The sequence below is a fragment of the Calonectris borealis genome, chromosome 3, assembly GCF_964195595.1.
Source record: "Calonectris borealis chromosome 3, bCalBor7.hap1.2, whole genome shotgun sequence".
Classification (NCBI taxonomy): Eukaryota; Metazoa; Chordata; class Aves; order Procellariiformes; family Procellariidae; genus Calonectris; species Calonectris borealis.
Window position 1 is genome coordinate 66,715,317 of NC_134314.1, and position 17,853 is coordinate 66,733,169.

Consider the following 17,853-nt stretch of genomic DNA (forward strand, 5'->3'; position numbering starts at 1 on the left):
GAAAATCTGGAGACAACCATTCCTGGTCATGTCACACACGGGGATGCAGACTGCAGTGGACTGCCATGGCCTGCCACTTCAATGTCAAACCTGTATCAGTGAGAGCACCATTTTTGGATTCGAGCAAGGAAACCCCGCTAAGAACCTGGAGGAGTTCTTCACAACTTTTCTGCTGAACAGTTTTTGGTTTATTTTTGGAAAGATACAAGTCTTTCAGATTATATTGTACCTGGGCAGAACCAATTCCTGCAATACGACTACTTCAGTTAATTATATTGGAAATAAAATTGATCCATTCTGTTTAAATATGTACCGTAATATACTTATGCCATTACATAATTATATAATATACTTATAACATGATAATATATAGTAACAAACAGGTATGTAAGATATATAATGAAAGTATAGCATGTATGAAGGATTTAGAAATGCCTATAACATACAACATATAATTAGAATTTAGAAATAGCCCTCATAAAGGTCTTGAGACACAGAAGCACAGTGATATGTGAGCAGTGGTCTAGAAGTCAGAACCCTGCTGAGTCTGGCAGTGTTTCCCTGCTGTAGGCAGCTACAACTGAACCAGTGTTGGGAGAGTCCTGTGAGGTCCCACTGCAAAGTCTGTCAAGACTGATCTCCATTGGGTTTAATTTACTTCTGTAGAAATGTCGTAAACATCTGGACCAATCAGGCATTTTGCATGGTGACCTCTTGGGAATCATTTCGCTCTTGCTTAGTCCTGTGTCAATGGGAAAAAAAAAAAAGGGGGGGAAAAATCATATTTGCATTTGTTTGCATACACAAAGCAGGTGTTCCACACTGCATCAATTTTCTACAGATTTCCTAGTTCCAAATCAATCTCAAAAGGGTTGGGAGGTTATGATTTGCCTTCTAATAAGATTTTATGGCCTGAAGGGTTTGTCATATACCTAAGGTTTGCCAGGTTTTTTCTTCTACAGCTCAAAGATCCTGGCTACCAATGGCAGTTAATAACACAGCCAAATTACCTGACACAGAAAAATCCCAATAGGCAACAAACTTAACTATTTTAAGCAAATAATTTAATTCTTAATGTACATCAGTAAGAATATAATTTCTGAAATTTAGCAAGGAAACCACTCTAAGAATCTGGAGGAATTCCCCATGGTTTGCTACTGAACAGTTTTTGATTTATTCTTGGAAAGATTTAAGTCTTTTGAAACCTTAAGAGCAAGCAAAATCAATTATCGGGGTTTCAATTTTCTCCAGGCAATTTCCACTGCTTCAGCTTGCCCTGGAGATAGACTCTCCATAAATACATTACGCTATGTGCTATTTGAAGAATTTGGCAAAGTGGAGAATAGCTTCACTTGAAAAATCACACATAAGGTAAAGGAATCCCTCAGGTGAGGCACGCAGTCACACCTGAATGCATCTCTGCAGTTTGGAAACAACTCTTCCCCAATATATACAGGTAATTTATTGGGAAGGAAAAGAGCAGCATTAGCTATTTCCAGTTATTCTGGTACTGCAGTGAAGTTACTGTTGATTTACACCATTATAAGCTAACATGAAACTTCAAAAAGGTACTGAATCCTGAAACTGTCTAATTTTAATCTAATTTAATTTTAAAATGATGCCCCTCTAGCTAGAAATGACCTTCTGTTAACAGACTGTGGGAACAGAGTTGGGCCAAATCAACTGTCAACCCTGGACCTTTCGTGAACCTACCAGGGGAAATCTCTGGGCCCAATTCAGATGTAATCATGCTGTAAATCACATCTCAAGCGTAATTTGGAATTCTTTTAAATGCCAACAGTACACTGGTCAAGGGTGAGTTGTAGAGAAGAAATTATCTATTCCAGTAAGATAATGTAAACTGACTTGCTTTGTATGAGGTAGCTTTTTGTCTTTCCCTCCCTTTTCTAGCCCCTTCCATTTGCTGGTAATGTTCACTTGCATCAGTTTCATTATCGATATGCAACATTTTTTTTTAGATTGCTGCTAGAGCCGGCTTGTAAAAATCAGAAATGGAAAAGACTTATTAAAGGCTCAGTCCTGCAGCTGCTCTGTGTGTGGAACTGCCATTGATTTCCCAAGCAGCACCTGCTGGTGAGCAGCACAGAGAATAAAGCAAATTAGAAATGGAAGGCTAGCTCTCTCAGCTGTACAGGCTGTACTTGGGCGGTAAAGCATCTCGCAGTTGTGCCAAACATCTTTCTCTGGAAAGGACAAGGTCCAAATTCTGCTGACAGTCATAAGCAAGCTGAGGGCGGCCGGGGGCTGAGCAACACTGAGGTTGTGACTAACCTGCCTAAGACTACGGGAGGGAAGAATAGGGACTGACAGGATGGAATGACACAGATTGAGATAACACTTCAACAACGCTTGGAAATGAGGAGGACATTTGTGGTGAAAGATAAAGACCTGTAAAAAGAAAGGGGAAAATAACAGAGACGGTGATGGTGAAATAAGTCCTAATGAGAATCTTATTTTTTAGGATAATGACAGGGTGGCTGATGAACTGTTAGTTCAGAAGGAACCAGGCAGTGATCTGCAGAGCTGGCAGCACTACTGTGTGGTATCTAAAATTGCTGCTGATGTAAACACCAATGACCTATTTTAAGACAACGCGTGGAAAGAGAATTACTACATGGGAAACACAAAAGGTTGCAAAAGGTATATTGGCATTGACAGATCAAAACTGTGAAAAGGTGTTAATTGGATTTTTTTATAAGGGTTTTCTAGCTGTCTAGGTAGAATCACCTTATTAAACATAACACGTTTGGGGGACCAAATGAGTAAGGAAGAAAATAAAACCCAAGAGATGAAAGGATGAATAAAGAAAAGATCAGGTGAGAGTGACTTTCATATTTTACTGAGCTGAAAGACAAATATGAGAGGTGGCACCAATGTCACCAATTTGTTAGAATACAGTACATCTTCATTTTGTGTACATAAAAAGCCTATGCAAGTCATATTTATTGTGAAAGGCAAATTGGTCTCTAATTTAGATCCTGGACTTGAATAGGAGTAGATGGACAGATATATGCATAATATTTAGTCTTAGGTATCTTCAGAGGTTTCTCCAAAGCTCTACTATTACAACAAATTTAAAGTTTTTTTCCTTTAATAGCGCTCTAAAAGACAGGGTGGGTTAGATCATAGCGCTTCTCAATAACCTCAGAAAGGTTATGTAATTTGGAGACTTCCAAGCCAGTTGGAGTATGGGGAATTGCTGAACCAGGGAAAATTCGACTATTTAGCACCCCCTTGGAATCAGAGAGAACAATTCTAGTTCACTCGGATACTCTGAAATCATCATCCTCCAATCTGTAATATTGACTGTGTTCCTATAGCATTGCAAGACACATCACTAGTTACTGTCTACCTTATTAATTTTTTTTCTTTGGCTATTAGTTCTGGTTTCTGAGCCCAAAATGTATTTTACTACAAATCATGGTTATCTGTGGTTGAAATATTTAAATCAAACTTTAAGAATTAAAGATGTAGGAACAAACTTCTGTGGCAGTGATTGCCAGTTGTGTAGTAGCTTGCATGCAAGGATGTAATATAATCTATTAAGTAAGTTCAACATCAAGCAGCAATGAACTGCAAAAAGCACATTGTACTCATTATTTGAAAGGGTAAACTGAGACATAAAGTGTTACATGTTAATACACAGTAAATAATGACTTGCTCAAGGTCACGCAGATGGGAACAAGATGTGCTCGGATTCCTTTCTACTTTAATTGTGGTGTGCTTGCCTTATACATGAGGACCAGAGTTGCATGCTTAGGGTGATGGGGAGGTCCACCTCACAAAAATGGTCAGTGTCTTTATGTGCTTTATGTGCCTTCACTTTCTGCAAAGGGTTTGCATCTGTTGTGAAATTTATAGGACCTGTCTAGGTCTTGAATAAAGATGGTCTAAAAACTGCACTGCTTTACACAAAGGAGGGCTTAACTGTACTTCACATGACCATGGAAAATTGAAATTCTGATTTTCATTAGATTCATAAGACATCTGTGAGATCTCTGGGCCATTTCAGGGCTTGTGACTACGACAACCGACACAGGACAATGTAAATAAAATCCCAGGGCTGTCATATTGTTATTCTAATGACTAATAAATATTACCTTTTCTCAGTTTGGTTTCTTTTTTTCTCATCATTTGGTCTCCCACCTGCCTTCCCTGTCTTGCAAGATAGCCAGTGGATCAGTCAGTCCCCCAGAGCCACCTTTCTGGTGCGTCTACTCTGCCGGCACAGCAGGCTCCTGCTCCCTGGCTGCCCCTCCAGGCTCTTTAGGGTCAGCTTCTGTGCCATAATCTTTCCTCACTAGGAGATCAGCTAGCAAAGCAGGCAGGAAGGATAGTCACTGTTCGTAAGATTGTGGACTGTTTCACCAACCAGAAAATGGAAGAAATAAAACCTGTCTTTAGTCCTATTCTTTCTCACTTATTTGCCAGTCACAAAAAGGAAAAGCTATTGGAGGGCACACCGGGCAGTAAGTCCCTCAGAAACCTCCTATGTGCCAGCCAACAGCAAACAAGGAGAAGACACAGTTCCTTTAAGACTGGCTTGCTCTGTCTTCTCTTTCCTTTTATGTCACCAACTGAAGTTTGACTAGCTGGGTCCTTGTGAGGTTTTATCAATTTCAAAGTCCTGTTCTGTCATCCTGTTCCTTCCTAGACTGTCAGGTGTCAAGGATACCCACAGGTCATCAATCTTCCAGGTAACCTTCATCAAAAAGTGGAAGAAGAGAGAAACGCAGCATTTCAGCATGACCATCCATCTCAGGCAACAAATGCTGAGGAATCATGAACCTGGTAACTGCTGGCGCAAGCAGGTATAAGCTGGCAACTTGCCTTTCTAAAGGGAAGTATGAAACTCCCCTGATAACAATGGATGCTTTACTGGCAACCTGAATTAGCTGGGATATTAAATACTGTATACATCCCTTTCTTCACGGTTTTAGCAGAACAACCAGAAAGACAAAAATGTCTATACCCCTAAAATGTGACATACATGAAAGCGAAACATGCATGTACTTAAGCTTCCTTAAAAAGTAACGTGCAATTTCCTTACAATGAAAGAGGCTGGCAAAAGCCACTGACCAAAAGCAGTTTGGAGCTGTTCATTTTTGTGGGGGAGGAAAAAAAATTAGGCAAATGTTAGTCAATCAGATTTAGCAGAAAACATCTAACTCAGCTTTCCATCTACCTTCCTTTCCTTTTCAGAAGTTAAAGGCCACCTGCTACCAAGGTGATACAAAAAGCAAAACTAAGAAAGAAGACATTTTCAAGTTATTTCACCTTATGCTGAACAAAAAAAGTAATCAGAAGGTCCCACTAAATCATTATTAGAATGACTTTAACAGTAATAAAAACCAATAAGCTGATGTCAGAGGAAAATACAGATCAGAAAATACTCTAATCCATTCCTGACCCACATGCCATTTTAAGAATATTCTCAAATATGTGATGTTATATTTGAATTAAGTTAATAAGGACCTCAGATAGGCTCTTGGTCATCACAGTGATTGTGAATCCTGACTTAATCCAATCTGAAATTACCATCGTAACAGGAGATGTTGGTGTTACAGAGGATGGTTCATGGCTGCACCTACAGTGCTGTGCTCATGCGACACTTTAACTTGGTCAAGCAGGGACTCCAGCAACACCACTCCAGACTCTCAGGAAGGACTTACAAGACCTGACATGGATTTACACCACTATGATGTACCCTGGCCAAGCAATGTATAGTCCTTCTAAAATGAATAATGTGTTCAGAGCACTTTTAGGCCCACTGACATTGGTGGGGTGACTTAGGGGAAATGGAAATAACTGTGTTAGACTTAGAATATGCAATGCAGTTTTGGCATAAAGTACTGCCTGCACTCCAAAAGGGATCCCAAGGGTATGGCTATACTGGGTAAACCATCAGTCAGGCCTCGATTTTTGACTTGGACACCACCGACCAAGCAGTTACCTAGGTCAGAACTAGATCCAGAGTATCACTGATCTAGATTTTGGTGATGAAGCTTATCTGGGAAAATCACAGGTGAATAATAATCTTAGTTCTTGTTAATCTTCACAATTCATAAATCAAGATCACTGCCTTTTGAAAGCTAACCATTAAAAAAAAGAAACCTAAAACAAAAATGGAGACTGGACCTCCTGAACTTGGCTTACACACCAGGTCTTTTCTCGTTTTGCCTTATCTTCAATCAAAGTTATGAGGATACCATTCAGGGCAAAGCTGTTATGTACAGAAAGAGCTAGAGAGAGCTAAAGGAGAGGCAAGGAAGCAAAGTATTCTCCCTTTCTTCCTTAGGCCAAAATACTAACTGGGAGTTCAGCTTTGGAATTTAGAAGTGCTCTGCTTCACTGGTTTCTGTGGAGCCAACCTCCCCTTTTAAACACAGCCCTTGGTAATAGAGCCTCGGGGAAAAACACACAACCAAACCCAGGTCCTCTAACAGAGGACTTCATTGCTTGCGATATTTACATGTTAAATGAACCACGTCAAGACGACTCCTGGATTAGATGGGTTTACCAGAGTAAAGAGTCCCTGTGCATATTAACCTAATTTTTGTGATGGCATTGTGGAATTGCTGAGATGTAATTCTTGCACTAGGTAAAGGCCCTACTCCATAAGCATCCATCACGATTCACTCTGACTACCTTTCATTCGGTTAAAACGTACACAATAAATCTAATTAAAAGGCTGCTCTTTTAAAGACTTTAATCAATAGGAAACGCAGGGCTTCAGCTACACCTAGTGGACAAGCCCCGAGTAGTGCAGCCCTTCTGCAGCCACTCCGACAGCGCGGGTTTATCTGTCATGTTAAATTACTCCTCCTCTGTTTCAATATATAAACTGTGAATTGAAACTAAGCACCTCCTACGTCAGTATCAACAATTTAAACAGCTCCTTTCAAAAATCTGTGTGATTAGCTGCGCACTGCTGTCTTTCATGGAAAGCGCTTGATTAAAAGGTTGGGCAAGAGGACCCCGTCTCAAAAGGCGAGAGCTAAGAAAGAGAAAAAGAAGGCACGGGATGGGACGGCGCTGCCCTGCAGCAGGTCCCCATCTGCGAAGCCGGGGATGGGGCGAGACGCCCGTCAGAGGTTGCTCTTGTCCTTACAGAGCAAAGTCACACACAAGGTGACTTGTGACAGACCAGCTGTCGCCCTCCCCTGCCACCCTAGGGCGCAGCTGCAATGAACCACCGCGCATGGGACCGCGCATCCCAAAGCAAACGCACACCACCTCAAAACGCTTTCAACGGCTTATTTTCACCCTGATTAAACTGAAGTGAGGGCAAGAGAAAGCACGGGGTCTGTGGTGCTTCCTGGCCACCGAAAAGATACCCGCCAGACGAGGCTGAGATGCTGTATTACGGGGGATTTAAAAAGAGAGAAGGTGGGTTTTAGGAGCAGGACTGAGCACAGGCTTCAAGTCCATGTTTTGGCTACAACGGTTTCCAGTGTGGTGGCTGATTAGGGATGGGACTGCTCCCTACTCATCTTCCAGGAGCCAGGACACGGATCCCGTGTCCGTCCTCCAGAGCAGAGCAGCCAGCACACAGGATTGCAGGCTTCATCAGCTCCACCCGACAGCAGCTTTGCTCACCTATCTCCGCCAGAGCAAATTCAGGTTTATGTTTAAATAATGGTCTGTGAAGAAGGTTAACAGTCACGTTTTCTCGAATTCTCCACTTCTCCGGTGTACAATGTTGCACCCTGTGAGCCATGACAAGCAAAACCAAGCTGTCCCCATCACTCCACAGACAGGCACCTATTGGTGCTTGTGGGTTAGGGCTGAGTAGTTTTCAGACCTATGCCCTAAAACCTTCTCAGTGATGATCACAGCTAATTATTTTTTGCCTGCTACTTAGAAAGGCTTTATATTCATCTCTATACCTGTATTCATACCTTGCCCTTCATCTCCTTGTCGGATCACACACTAGCCTTAATGCAGCCTGCCTATAAGCAACCCAGAAGCAACCCAAAATGTAACTATGTAACTCTTATAATCCTATAAGCAATCCAAAATATAACTATATAACCCTTACAATCCTATAAGCAATCCAGAATACAACTATTCAGCTTCTGTACAAAGCAGAGGCTTGGTGTCCTTTCCCATCATTGGAAAATCCCAGGAAGCCATTCCTGCCTTCAAACACACACTTTACTTCATACAAAATTGACGGAGGACATATAGCTGTACAAGGTTTGTAGACAGAGATAATATCAATTATTAGACCAAAAAATGTAGCTGGAAGAAAACAGAAAAGATTTTGAGTAACAAGCCTTTAAATACTTATCCCGGCAGAGAGAGAGCGAAATCTGTGCTACTTCTGTTTGAATGGCAGGAGATAAGACATTTTATAGACTTTCAGAAACTTCACCGTCTCCCGCACAGAGCACTAGTGTTAGCGAAGCAGGCTGCAGTAGAAAACTCACAGAGCAATTGCTGGGAGGCTTTTGGTCAAAACTGCTCGTAAGTAGGTGCGCCTTCAGCATCTTATTGTGACGAGCGTCTGCTAAATATTTAGTGTCTGAGCTCAAGAAATGCCATGTACTCACAGTAGTAACTTCAGCCGCAGTTTTAGGAGCTTGACAATTCTGAAAGTTTGTTTTATTTTACTTTGTTGCTGATAAAATAGGGAATATATTGCCAAATGAAGATGCCAATAGACAGAGATAACAAAATGGCCCAGTGAAAGAAAAAGGTGAGAAAAGTGGTCAGTATTTTACAAAGCCTGGAAAATAAGCTGGAAAATCTTTTGTGTATTTTTAATATGGTAAACATGTGTCTTTCAAAATCTGTTTCAGGCTTGTGATCAAATTGTCCCTGTAATTTTTTAAGAGGGGGAAGGGCACAGCAGATGGAGAAGGACTGCAATACTTGATCCATCTCTGTTAAAAACCTGGTGTTGCAAATTTCTTTCTAAAATGAGGCAAAGAGAGTATCAGAGAACTTACCACAACAGCGGCTCATCTGTTCAGTCATTTGATGTATCTCGTTATTGTTGCTGAGACTCAGCTTTATCTTGTGTGCGAGCACAATAGTGGCACCATATTGAAATGTGTAAATATATTTTCAGAAACTATGTAAAACACCTCCTCTGTACTGACAAAATGATGCGCTTGGAATACATGAAACCCTGAGAAAATGCTGCTGCCTTGGGTTCCAAACTCCTTTGATTCCTCATCTTAGTTTTATTGCACATGCCGTGTTACCTGACAAATATATTTGCCTGGCTATTTAAAAAATAGTTTGTTTTATCATTTAAACAGCTCCTGTCAATGTCACTTAGTTCTTGTTCACACTGCTATCCCTATGAGTGATGATACAGAAATAGATCAGGTTAAGGTCGGTGTGTGTAGCCCAGGTCCGTAACATTGGCACTTCTTATTCCTGTCTGTGGTAGCCCCCCGGTGAGTATTTTGGAGGAAAAGAAGGCTTTAGAAAGGATAGCCGTAGGGTCAAGGACAAGAACTGCTTTTTCTGACTTCATTTCCCTTCCCTCCACGTCCACGCCCACCCTGGTTTTGCTGAGGTCTCTAATAGGAAGGGGTATCAATCCCTTGGGTACCAGCTCACCCATTGAGCCCTGCTGGGCTGCACAGTCAGGAGGGAGCGGAGGCAGAGGGCAGGAGGAACAGGAGAGGAACAGGGCAGCTCCTATAGCAAGACAGTTGACGCAGAAGCTACCCATGCCCTGAAGAAATATTACAATGTGGCTCCACAGACATGTGCCATAGCCTTTGGCCAAACGCCAGCGATCCACCGGGCTTTGTATCCAACTTCTCTAGCAGATCTGGAGTGTGGAAAACATCTCCTAGGGGAAAAAAGGAAAAAAAAAAAAGAAAGTAAAAAAAGAAACAAATGAAAGGAACTCTGCAAATCCAGATGTTGGAATTTTCCAATCCCCCCTAGCAAGACAAGATAAGCAGGGGATAATCCTCGTTTATGTAACTTTTTTTTTTTTTTTTAATAAAACCTGAGACCAACAGGCATGTTTTCACAAGGTTGGTTTGCTTCTTCTCTAAACCCACGCCGAGAAATTTCGGGAGGCCCCGCACCCCCTCGGGCCGCCGTGCCGTGCCGTGCCGCGCCGCGCCGCGCCGCGCCGTGCCGTGCCGTGAGGCCGGGTGCTGGGCAGCGCCGCCGCCTGCGGGCACCGCTCCCCCGGCGGGCCCCCCGGGGCGCCGCGGGCGCGTGGCCGGCTGCCCTCGCTGTGGGCCGTGCCCTTCCTCTCCCTCCCGCACGCCCTCGGTGCGGGCCTCTGGCCCCGCACGGCCCAACGCCGCGGCGGGGACGTCGCTCCCCGGCTCCGGGTGGGCGGCTCCCGGCCCCCGCGGGTCCCCTCGCCCCCCGCGCCCGGCGGCGGCTGCGCGGAGCCCGGCAGCGCCCGCGGGAGGGCGGCGGCAGGGAGGGCGGCCGCCCACACGGGGGCGCCGTCGTGCCGCCGGCCGCCCCGCGCAGGTGGCTGCGGCAGCCGCGCCGGGAGCCGCGCCGGGCAGGGCTGCGCCGCGCCGGGCCGCCCGCAGCGCCCCCGGCCCCGGCCTGCAGCCGCGGAGCCCCGTCGATGGGGGGGGCAGCTGCCCCCCCTGCGCCCACCCGTGAATTCTTTATTCCCGGGGAAAAAAAGCAGAGGGTTGCGTTAATCGGCACCTAATTTTCCGCACAGGGTGTCTCGCGTGGCGGGGCGGCTTAGAGCTGATCTCCCTTCCAAATAAAGCAGCGCGTCTATTTATGGCCGTGGCTTAAAGAGGAGCAGATCTCATGTACCATGTTGGAAGTTCTTGAAACACAGCCAAAGTACAGAGGTCAAGTTTCCTGTACTGAATGCAACTTAATAGGACGCAAGACGGCAACGTCCTTCGCGGGGATCTGGTGGTAGCTGGAAAACTGGGTCACTGTGCATTTTTCACTAATCGCTGGGTTCAAATAATAAATTACTTCAGTATTTCTAAACAGTGTGGAGGCTAGAGAGAATCTACTTGAAGGCGTGTTACTGCTTCAGCGGTGGGAGCCAGTGGGAGCGTTGCCAAGGGGTTCACGTCAGAAGATGAGGGTCAGGCCCCCAATATTGCTTGGTGGATGATACTATGAATAACAAAATATGTAGTTGTGCTATCCAACTGGGATCTGACTCTTCATTAGAAATTAAGGGACAAGGTAGGCAATATGATTGTTTTGCAAGTTTCCCCAGGGTCTACTTTTAAGAAATCGTAAAACTCCTTGACGATGCCTTGCCCAAAGCCAGTGCTTTCAGTAGCTGCTGTTGTTTAGAGGCAGCAGCTCTCAGGAGTTTTACAAGGAGTCATACGCAAATGGACTCTACCAGCATGCCCGTGAAACTGCCTATTCCTGGAAAAGCTTATATGGAAGGATTTAATGTTGACAGACTTAAGCAGTGATGGCTCAACTGTGAAGAATCTGTTGTTTAACCAACTTTATGAAGCAAAAGTGCTTATCATTAAAGCCAGAGTATTCCCTTCTGTTTTAGGAGATCATGGAGGCTTTAAACATCTATGCGATTTGGTATGCACATGATTTGATAGTCTGTTTTATAAGAAATTGATTAGAAAAATCACCCTCCCAAACTCCAGCAGAAGAGGGCAATGCAATGTGTGCAGATCAAATAGCCTTAAAACAGAAAAAGGATTTATATAGTGGCAGGTTGGGCAATGGCTCTTAAAACTACAGCTGTATTCTTCTAAGCACTCTTTTACGTTATTGGTGAGTTGATAAGTTATGATTCACTGCCATTTGATGTTAAATTTACTGTCACAAAACATTAGCGATCACTGGCTGAAACCAGACGGTTGTTTTTTTAAATTCTTGGGTGCTGAGAGTTGTCTAAGAACAAGCTGTTACCACCTGCAGAGAGCATTTTGTCGTCAGGTTTTCCCAGAAGTGTACACTTCCTTCTTTCTAGTTTTGCTAATACTTTAATACAAGCATTATTTTTTTTTACATTCATAAAACATACTAGCTGCTTCATGTCTGCAAGGCAAAGAAGGCCAAGTATCACTTTTCTCACCAGCTGGGACGATTTTAGCAATAGTAATCAGTTTAATTTCCCAGCTTGATTCAAAACATTGCTATTTACACTCCCATTGTGTGATGATACCCTCCCCTGTTTACGTGCCCAGGTTTAAAATTTAACTCCATCCACCATGCTGTTTTTTCTTCTTAATAAATTCAGATGATGGTGCTGAAAAAGTAAGCAAAAAGAAAGCACAGTGGTATCGCTCCTGTATCAACTTGGGAAGCGTTGCTAAATGGGATTACGTGTATTATTAGGGTCCTGATCCGGCAGCCCTCACTGAAGTAATAACTTGTGCGGGAGCTTTGCCAAAGGTTGAGTGGGGGCAGAAGGCTGCAACAGTTGGCACTAAAGGAGCAAGATGTCAATTGCCTTATAATAATGGGCATTTTGCTCCCAAATATTCAAAGCAGACCTGTATGGATTTGTCTCAGTGGCTCTAGTTGGTAGCAATTGCTGGGAGGAGGGGGTTAGAGATGTCCCAGTGTGGAGTATTTGAGGGATATACGCCCCTTCTCCAAAGTCACTGGAAGTGAAACACAATCTGTTCTGGTGCGATGCAGATCCGGATTGATGCATCAACCTCCCGTGTTAACCCTGTGAGGTGAGAGGGATGGGATGACACCCACCACCCTCCCTTTCCAGGTTACAAATATTTGCATGTTAAACCCTTGGCCTTTTTACATAGCTCTTCCAGGTGAGATAATAAATATACAAAAGAACAAAGTCTACTATATAAATGAAAGCAGATTTATAAAATTACAAGTTTAATAGATAAATATAATAAATACTTTATGCATCATAACTCTGGACAACTACATATAAAGCAAGTATGTTGGCAAGTCACAGAAAAGTTGCACCTCGGCAACTTTATTTTTCATAAAACCACACTGACAGGCATATTACAATGTTACGTATGAGGCTTTATGCTGTAAGTATGTTCAAATCCCGCTCACCTACCGAGTTCACCATGACATATATATGGGTGTAGTGTACTTTCTATTTTGGAATGTCTTTTTGCACACCAACACGGTTGTACAGATAGATGTTCTACTTACCAGGGACAGTGGGGAAGAGTTTTGAAGAAAAATACTGGTAAATGACTTCTAGAAAAACTAAAGCATTTCTTAACTTTTTATTGACATTGGCAAATTAAAATAGAATAAATTAACAATATTTTCTCAAAAAAATGTTTTGTACAAAAATACTGTCAAAATTTCCTGAAAAGCTTTCAACACAGTAGTATCTTTTCATGTACTGAATAAACTATATTAGCACAGTGTCAAAATGCTGAAGACAGAAACAAAATAATAATTAAAAAAAAAAAAAATCTGTGAAATGTTTGCCACTAGTCAACATTCCATCCACACCATATTATTGTCTGTACATATGGGGGAGGGGGAATGGGTAGCAGACTTTTTAATTAACAGTATTACTTTTCCTGATCTGGAAAGGTTTGGCCCACATCTGTTAAGCTTCCAGTTTAGCGTATTCAAAAAAAAAAAAAAAATTTATTAGTCTGCACTGCAATGCATAGTTAAAAATTAAGCAAGATGGCAGCATTTGTGCAGTAGTATCTGCCCTTCAAAGTTCATGCAACCAACTAATGCAATTTTTTTCCCTGTTCACTCAGAATTTGAATGCAGTTCAAGTCATTGGAAATCATCGTTTACAAAATCCACAAGATTAAGCAATTTGCCAAGATTAATATCTAACAGTCCAGCACTGTGGGAATTATGGGCACGTTACTGCGAGGAAATTAAGAGGGCGAGGAGGGGAGGGGGACAACCAACATAAAAAGGCAGAGTGCGCTAGAAATTATTACTACGGGAGGGGACGTGAATGTCAAAGCTACAACAAAAGTGGCAGCGACTTAAGGGAAAAAAAAAAAAAAAAAAGAATTTATACAAGCGCATAGTTGACTCCGCTTTCCAGATTCTCACCTTTTCAAGCCCTGAAAAGTGAGACACCGTGTCTAGGGGAATGTTTTCATTCGCACCGATAGAAAGTCCTTTGTTTGTTTTAAATGAATCAGCAGCTCACCCTGCTGGGCTGCTGTTTGCAAACGAAGTCTGTCATGAAGTCAAACTCGTTCTGTCCCAACCACAGCTCGGGAAGCTCCTTGATGCGATCCAGCCCCATTTCGATGACTAAGGACATGAGGACCTCCTCGTCGATGAAGTCAGTGTCTATGACATTGGGCGGCAGCATTGCCGCGGGGACGTGGGGGACGGCGGGCGGCAAGCCGCTGCCGCCGCCGCTGCCGCCGTGCTTGGGGTTGCAGTCCCTGAAATGCTGCTGGCTGCTGCCGTTCAGCGGGTGGCTGCCGGGGTGCAAGTCCGGCATGTAGTGGCTGTGGGGGTAGGGGTGGTGGCTGAAGTACTGGTTGTTCAGCTTCTGGAGCTGCATGCTGGCGCTCAGCTGCCCTCCCGGGCTGGCGACGGGGGGGGCCATGAACTGGGAGCCGCTGAAGCGGGCGGGGGGCGGCATGCTGCCGGCCGGGTGCCCTCCGCTGACGCTCCCCGGCCCCATGGCGTGCCTCACCCCGCTGCTCGCGTTCATATTCCCAGCTCCGTAATGTATATGGTCGCCCATCAGGGCGCTGAAGGCGTGCTGCTGCGGCGGCTGCTGCTGCTGGTGGTGGTGATGGGGGGTGGGAAACTGCCCCATGCCCATCCGATGCGCAGGGTGGTGGTGAAGCCCGCCGGACCCGTCGGGGAATCGCCCGTGGTTCATGGCCATCATGTGGTCTGCCATTGCCCACCTGGAAAGTTAGCGCGTGAATACATTAGGAAAATACACCCTCGGACATCCAGCCGCCCTCTCCCGGACCGGCTGCATCTGCCTGGCCCCGGGAGAAACGACTTCGCCGGCCCCGCCGTCCTCCGCTTCTCGGGGGGAGGGAGGGAGGGGGGGAGGGAGGAAGGAAAAAAAAAAAAATCTCCTACCGCGGCTCCACCGTGGAGTACAAAGGGAAAAATAAAAGGGGAGCCTGCGGTACGAAAATCCGAGTCCCCTCCGCTAATCCGGCGAGCAACACACGCCTTCCCACTCCAACTTGTGCATACCTATCAGCGGAAAGTGTTGCATACGGCAACAGCCGCCTCCTCCCCGCGCGTTCAAAAGGCGCCCGAGCCCCCCGGCTTCGCCAGCGAAGGCAGCGGATTTCCACGGCGCTCTCGCTAACTTGCGGGGAACGAGCAAAGAATTGGGAAGTCCCACCTAGCCGCTGTCAGCAACTTTTGCAATTAAGTTCTAATTATTTTGGTAAAAATACAGTAATGCACAGATAAGGAGGTAAAGCCAGGCAGCCGAGAAATACCTTTCCTCGCGTGTTTAAACAGTCCCAGTTTTCCTGTTGCACACAAAAGGGACACCCGGCACCAGCTACGAGAACCGCCGCACTCACCTCCCGGCTTCTTTCTTCTTTTGCTTCAAAGGTGGCGGTGAAATCAGTCAGTAAAAGTCACCCAGCATAGAGAGGGCTTCCCCGGCTCTCTCCTCGGCGCTTACGTGACGGTGCTGCGATCGCTGCCGCAGCCCCGGAGCTGTTTTTCACTCCTCTGCGCGGCTCATCGGCACTTGCCAACAATGAGCTGTGTTTCTTACCCAGCTTTGGCCACAGCTAATATAGGATTTCAGAAGGGAGGAGCAAAACCCTTACAGGCAACCAGAAGTAAAACCTGGAGCAAGCGAGGGGAAAAAAAAAAAAGAAAGGGAAAAAAAAAAAAAAAAACAACCCAACACCCAGCGCGCACACACGCACAGGCGCGCACACGCAGAGGGACACACGCGCGCAGGGAGACACGCGGGAAGGGGCCAGGCGGCTTTGGAAGGCATCCAAGCACCTCGCTCACCCCGGCTGGGAGACACGTGTGTCCGTGGGTCGCTTGCGCCGCGCTGCGCGCCCCGCTCTGTGCCTCCCCCGGGAACAAAGCGGGGCTCCGCGGCGGGCGGCAGGGAGCAGCGCCCCGCGCACCCCGCCGCGACCGCTGCCGCTCACCCACCTCCGGCGCGGCCGCGGCGGAGGGTGCCGCCCGCCGCCCACGGCCCCGGCCGGCTCCGCGCTCCGGCATCACCGGGCTACGTCGCGCCCCGTCCGCTCGAGTCGCTGCGGCGCGGCGGCGGCGGACACGCGTGGGGCTGGGCGCTCCGGCAGCGCTGCCCGGGCAGAATGAGGTCCGCCCCCCCGGCGCCGCCGCGGTGCAGGTGCCCGGCCTCACCGGCGCGGCTCCCCCGGACCCGCGTGGGCGCCTCCGGGGCCGGCCCCTCTCCCGGAGGCGAGATCCGAGATCCACCTTTTTCCACAGACACGGGCGCCGCATGCGGGAGGTGTGTGTGGGGGTGCCGACACATTCTCCTCCCCCACCCCGTCCTTCCACCCCTCGTGTTTGCCCCACAGCCACCCGGGGTGTGCAGGGTGAGTGCCGACCCACTCTTGCCCTTGGCCGGTTTGGTGGAGTTTATTAGCATTATTTATGATTGTTTTTCTTGGAATGGCAAAGAAAAACAGAACATGCAGAGCGCGGGTGGGTAGCCGCTTTGCAAAGGCGGTCGCCCCGGCTGGGCACGTCCCTTATCACTCCCCCCTGTCCAGCACCGCCCCGGCAGCGCCACGCGTGTGCAAACCCCTCGAGACCGGTGCTCCTCGCCCTTGCTCCAGATCCACCAGCTCCCCTCTGAAGGGTGGCTGTGCTGAAGTAGCAGGCAAGCGCTGAGGGGCCGGGGGAGGCCTGCTGCAGGGAAGTGCTGCATGGTGGCCTATTTTCAATAGTGCCTTCGCCTGGCTTTCTGCTCCCCCCTCTCTGCTTTCCCCCCTTCAGTTGCCCACGGGCACGTCGAGGGGGCAGCGGTAGGCAGGACACCCTCCCCAGACAGGAGGAATTGTGTGCTCCTCTTTTGAGGTCAAAGCGGCCATCATGTTGGCTGACATGGGGTTTCTGCTCCTCCACGTGCCCCACAAGGACGCAGCGGTGCAGGAGGTCCTCCTTGGGGAGGCACAGGCGAGGAAAAATAGGATGCTTCAAGATACTCTCCATGTGGCAGCTCTCTTGCCCCTTTTGGGTGGGCCCTTACCTGGCGGCAGTGAACTATGAAACCAGAAGGAGGGTTAGCTCCACCTCGTCTCCGGCTGGGGGGGAGGCAGAGCTGGGTTCCCGGGTGCAGTGTGGTGTGGCGGAGAGGAGAAGGGTAACTCGCTGTGTGGCTGGTGCAATCCTTAGCAAAGCCATGCAGGCAGGCAGCAATGGGTGGGCACATACAAGATGCCAGAAAAATACCCAGCTGACACCCCACCTGTGAAGGACAGCAGGGATGGTATCAAAGCCCTGGGAGGACAGGAAGCTTTACCAGTGTCAGAGTTACCTCGAGGAAGTGACTTCATCCTGCAGCTCCGTTTCCTGCAGCGATTAAGTAGGGTGCCCACCACGATTTCACGCTTTGGCCTTCAAATGCATGTGAGTAGGTGGATGTCTGGGAGTTGCTGTTGAACCAGGACCTCCAGTCCGGCCAGGGATGGTCAGAAAAGTGACAGTACCTTTCTGGAGATTTTTCCTTCTCATGGTTGTGCAGGTTTAGCAGGGCAAAACAATGAATAATAAGAAGATCCTGTTCCATCTGGCAAGTAGTCAGCTGTGTATCATGATAAGTGGTTTGTTTAATGTCACATATCCATGGTGATACTGGTATGCCTTTTTGCTCTCCACTGCCTTAAGTTTGTGATCCTTTTTAAAGCTAAGCACACATCATATCACTGCCCTGCAAATGCCCTTTCCTATTTTCGGCTTTCAGATGCTAGAAGC

General features: G+C 46.6%; 1 protein-coding gene across 1 annotated transcript; it reads right to left on the reverse strand.

The window, feature by feature from the left end:
* Positions 1-12,802: 12,802 nt before the first annotated feature.
* On the reverse strand, positions 12,803-16,144 carry CITED2 (Cbp/p300 interacting transactivator with Glu/Asp rich carboxy-terminal domain 2). The gene is made up of 2 exons (XM_075145980.1): positions 15,462-16,144; positions 12,803-14,816 (listed from the first exon to the last, which is right to left on the reverse strand). The coding sequence occupies exon 2, from the start codon at positions 14,807-14,809 to the stop codon at positions 14,084-14,086; it is 726 nt and encodes a 241-aa protein (XP_075002081.1). The 5' UTR covers positions 14,810-14,816; positions 15,462-16,144; the 3' UTR covers positions 12,803-14,083.
* Positions 16,145-17,853: the final 1,709 nt, after the last annotated feature.

Bases quoted from the DNA above. Each gene is read 5' to 3' on its own strand.
- CITED2 (XM_075145980.1), bottom strand. From the start codon at position 14,809: ATGGCAGACCACATGATGGCCATGAACCACGGGCGATTCCCCGACGGG.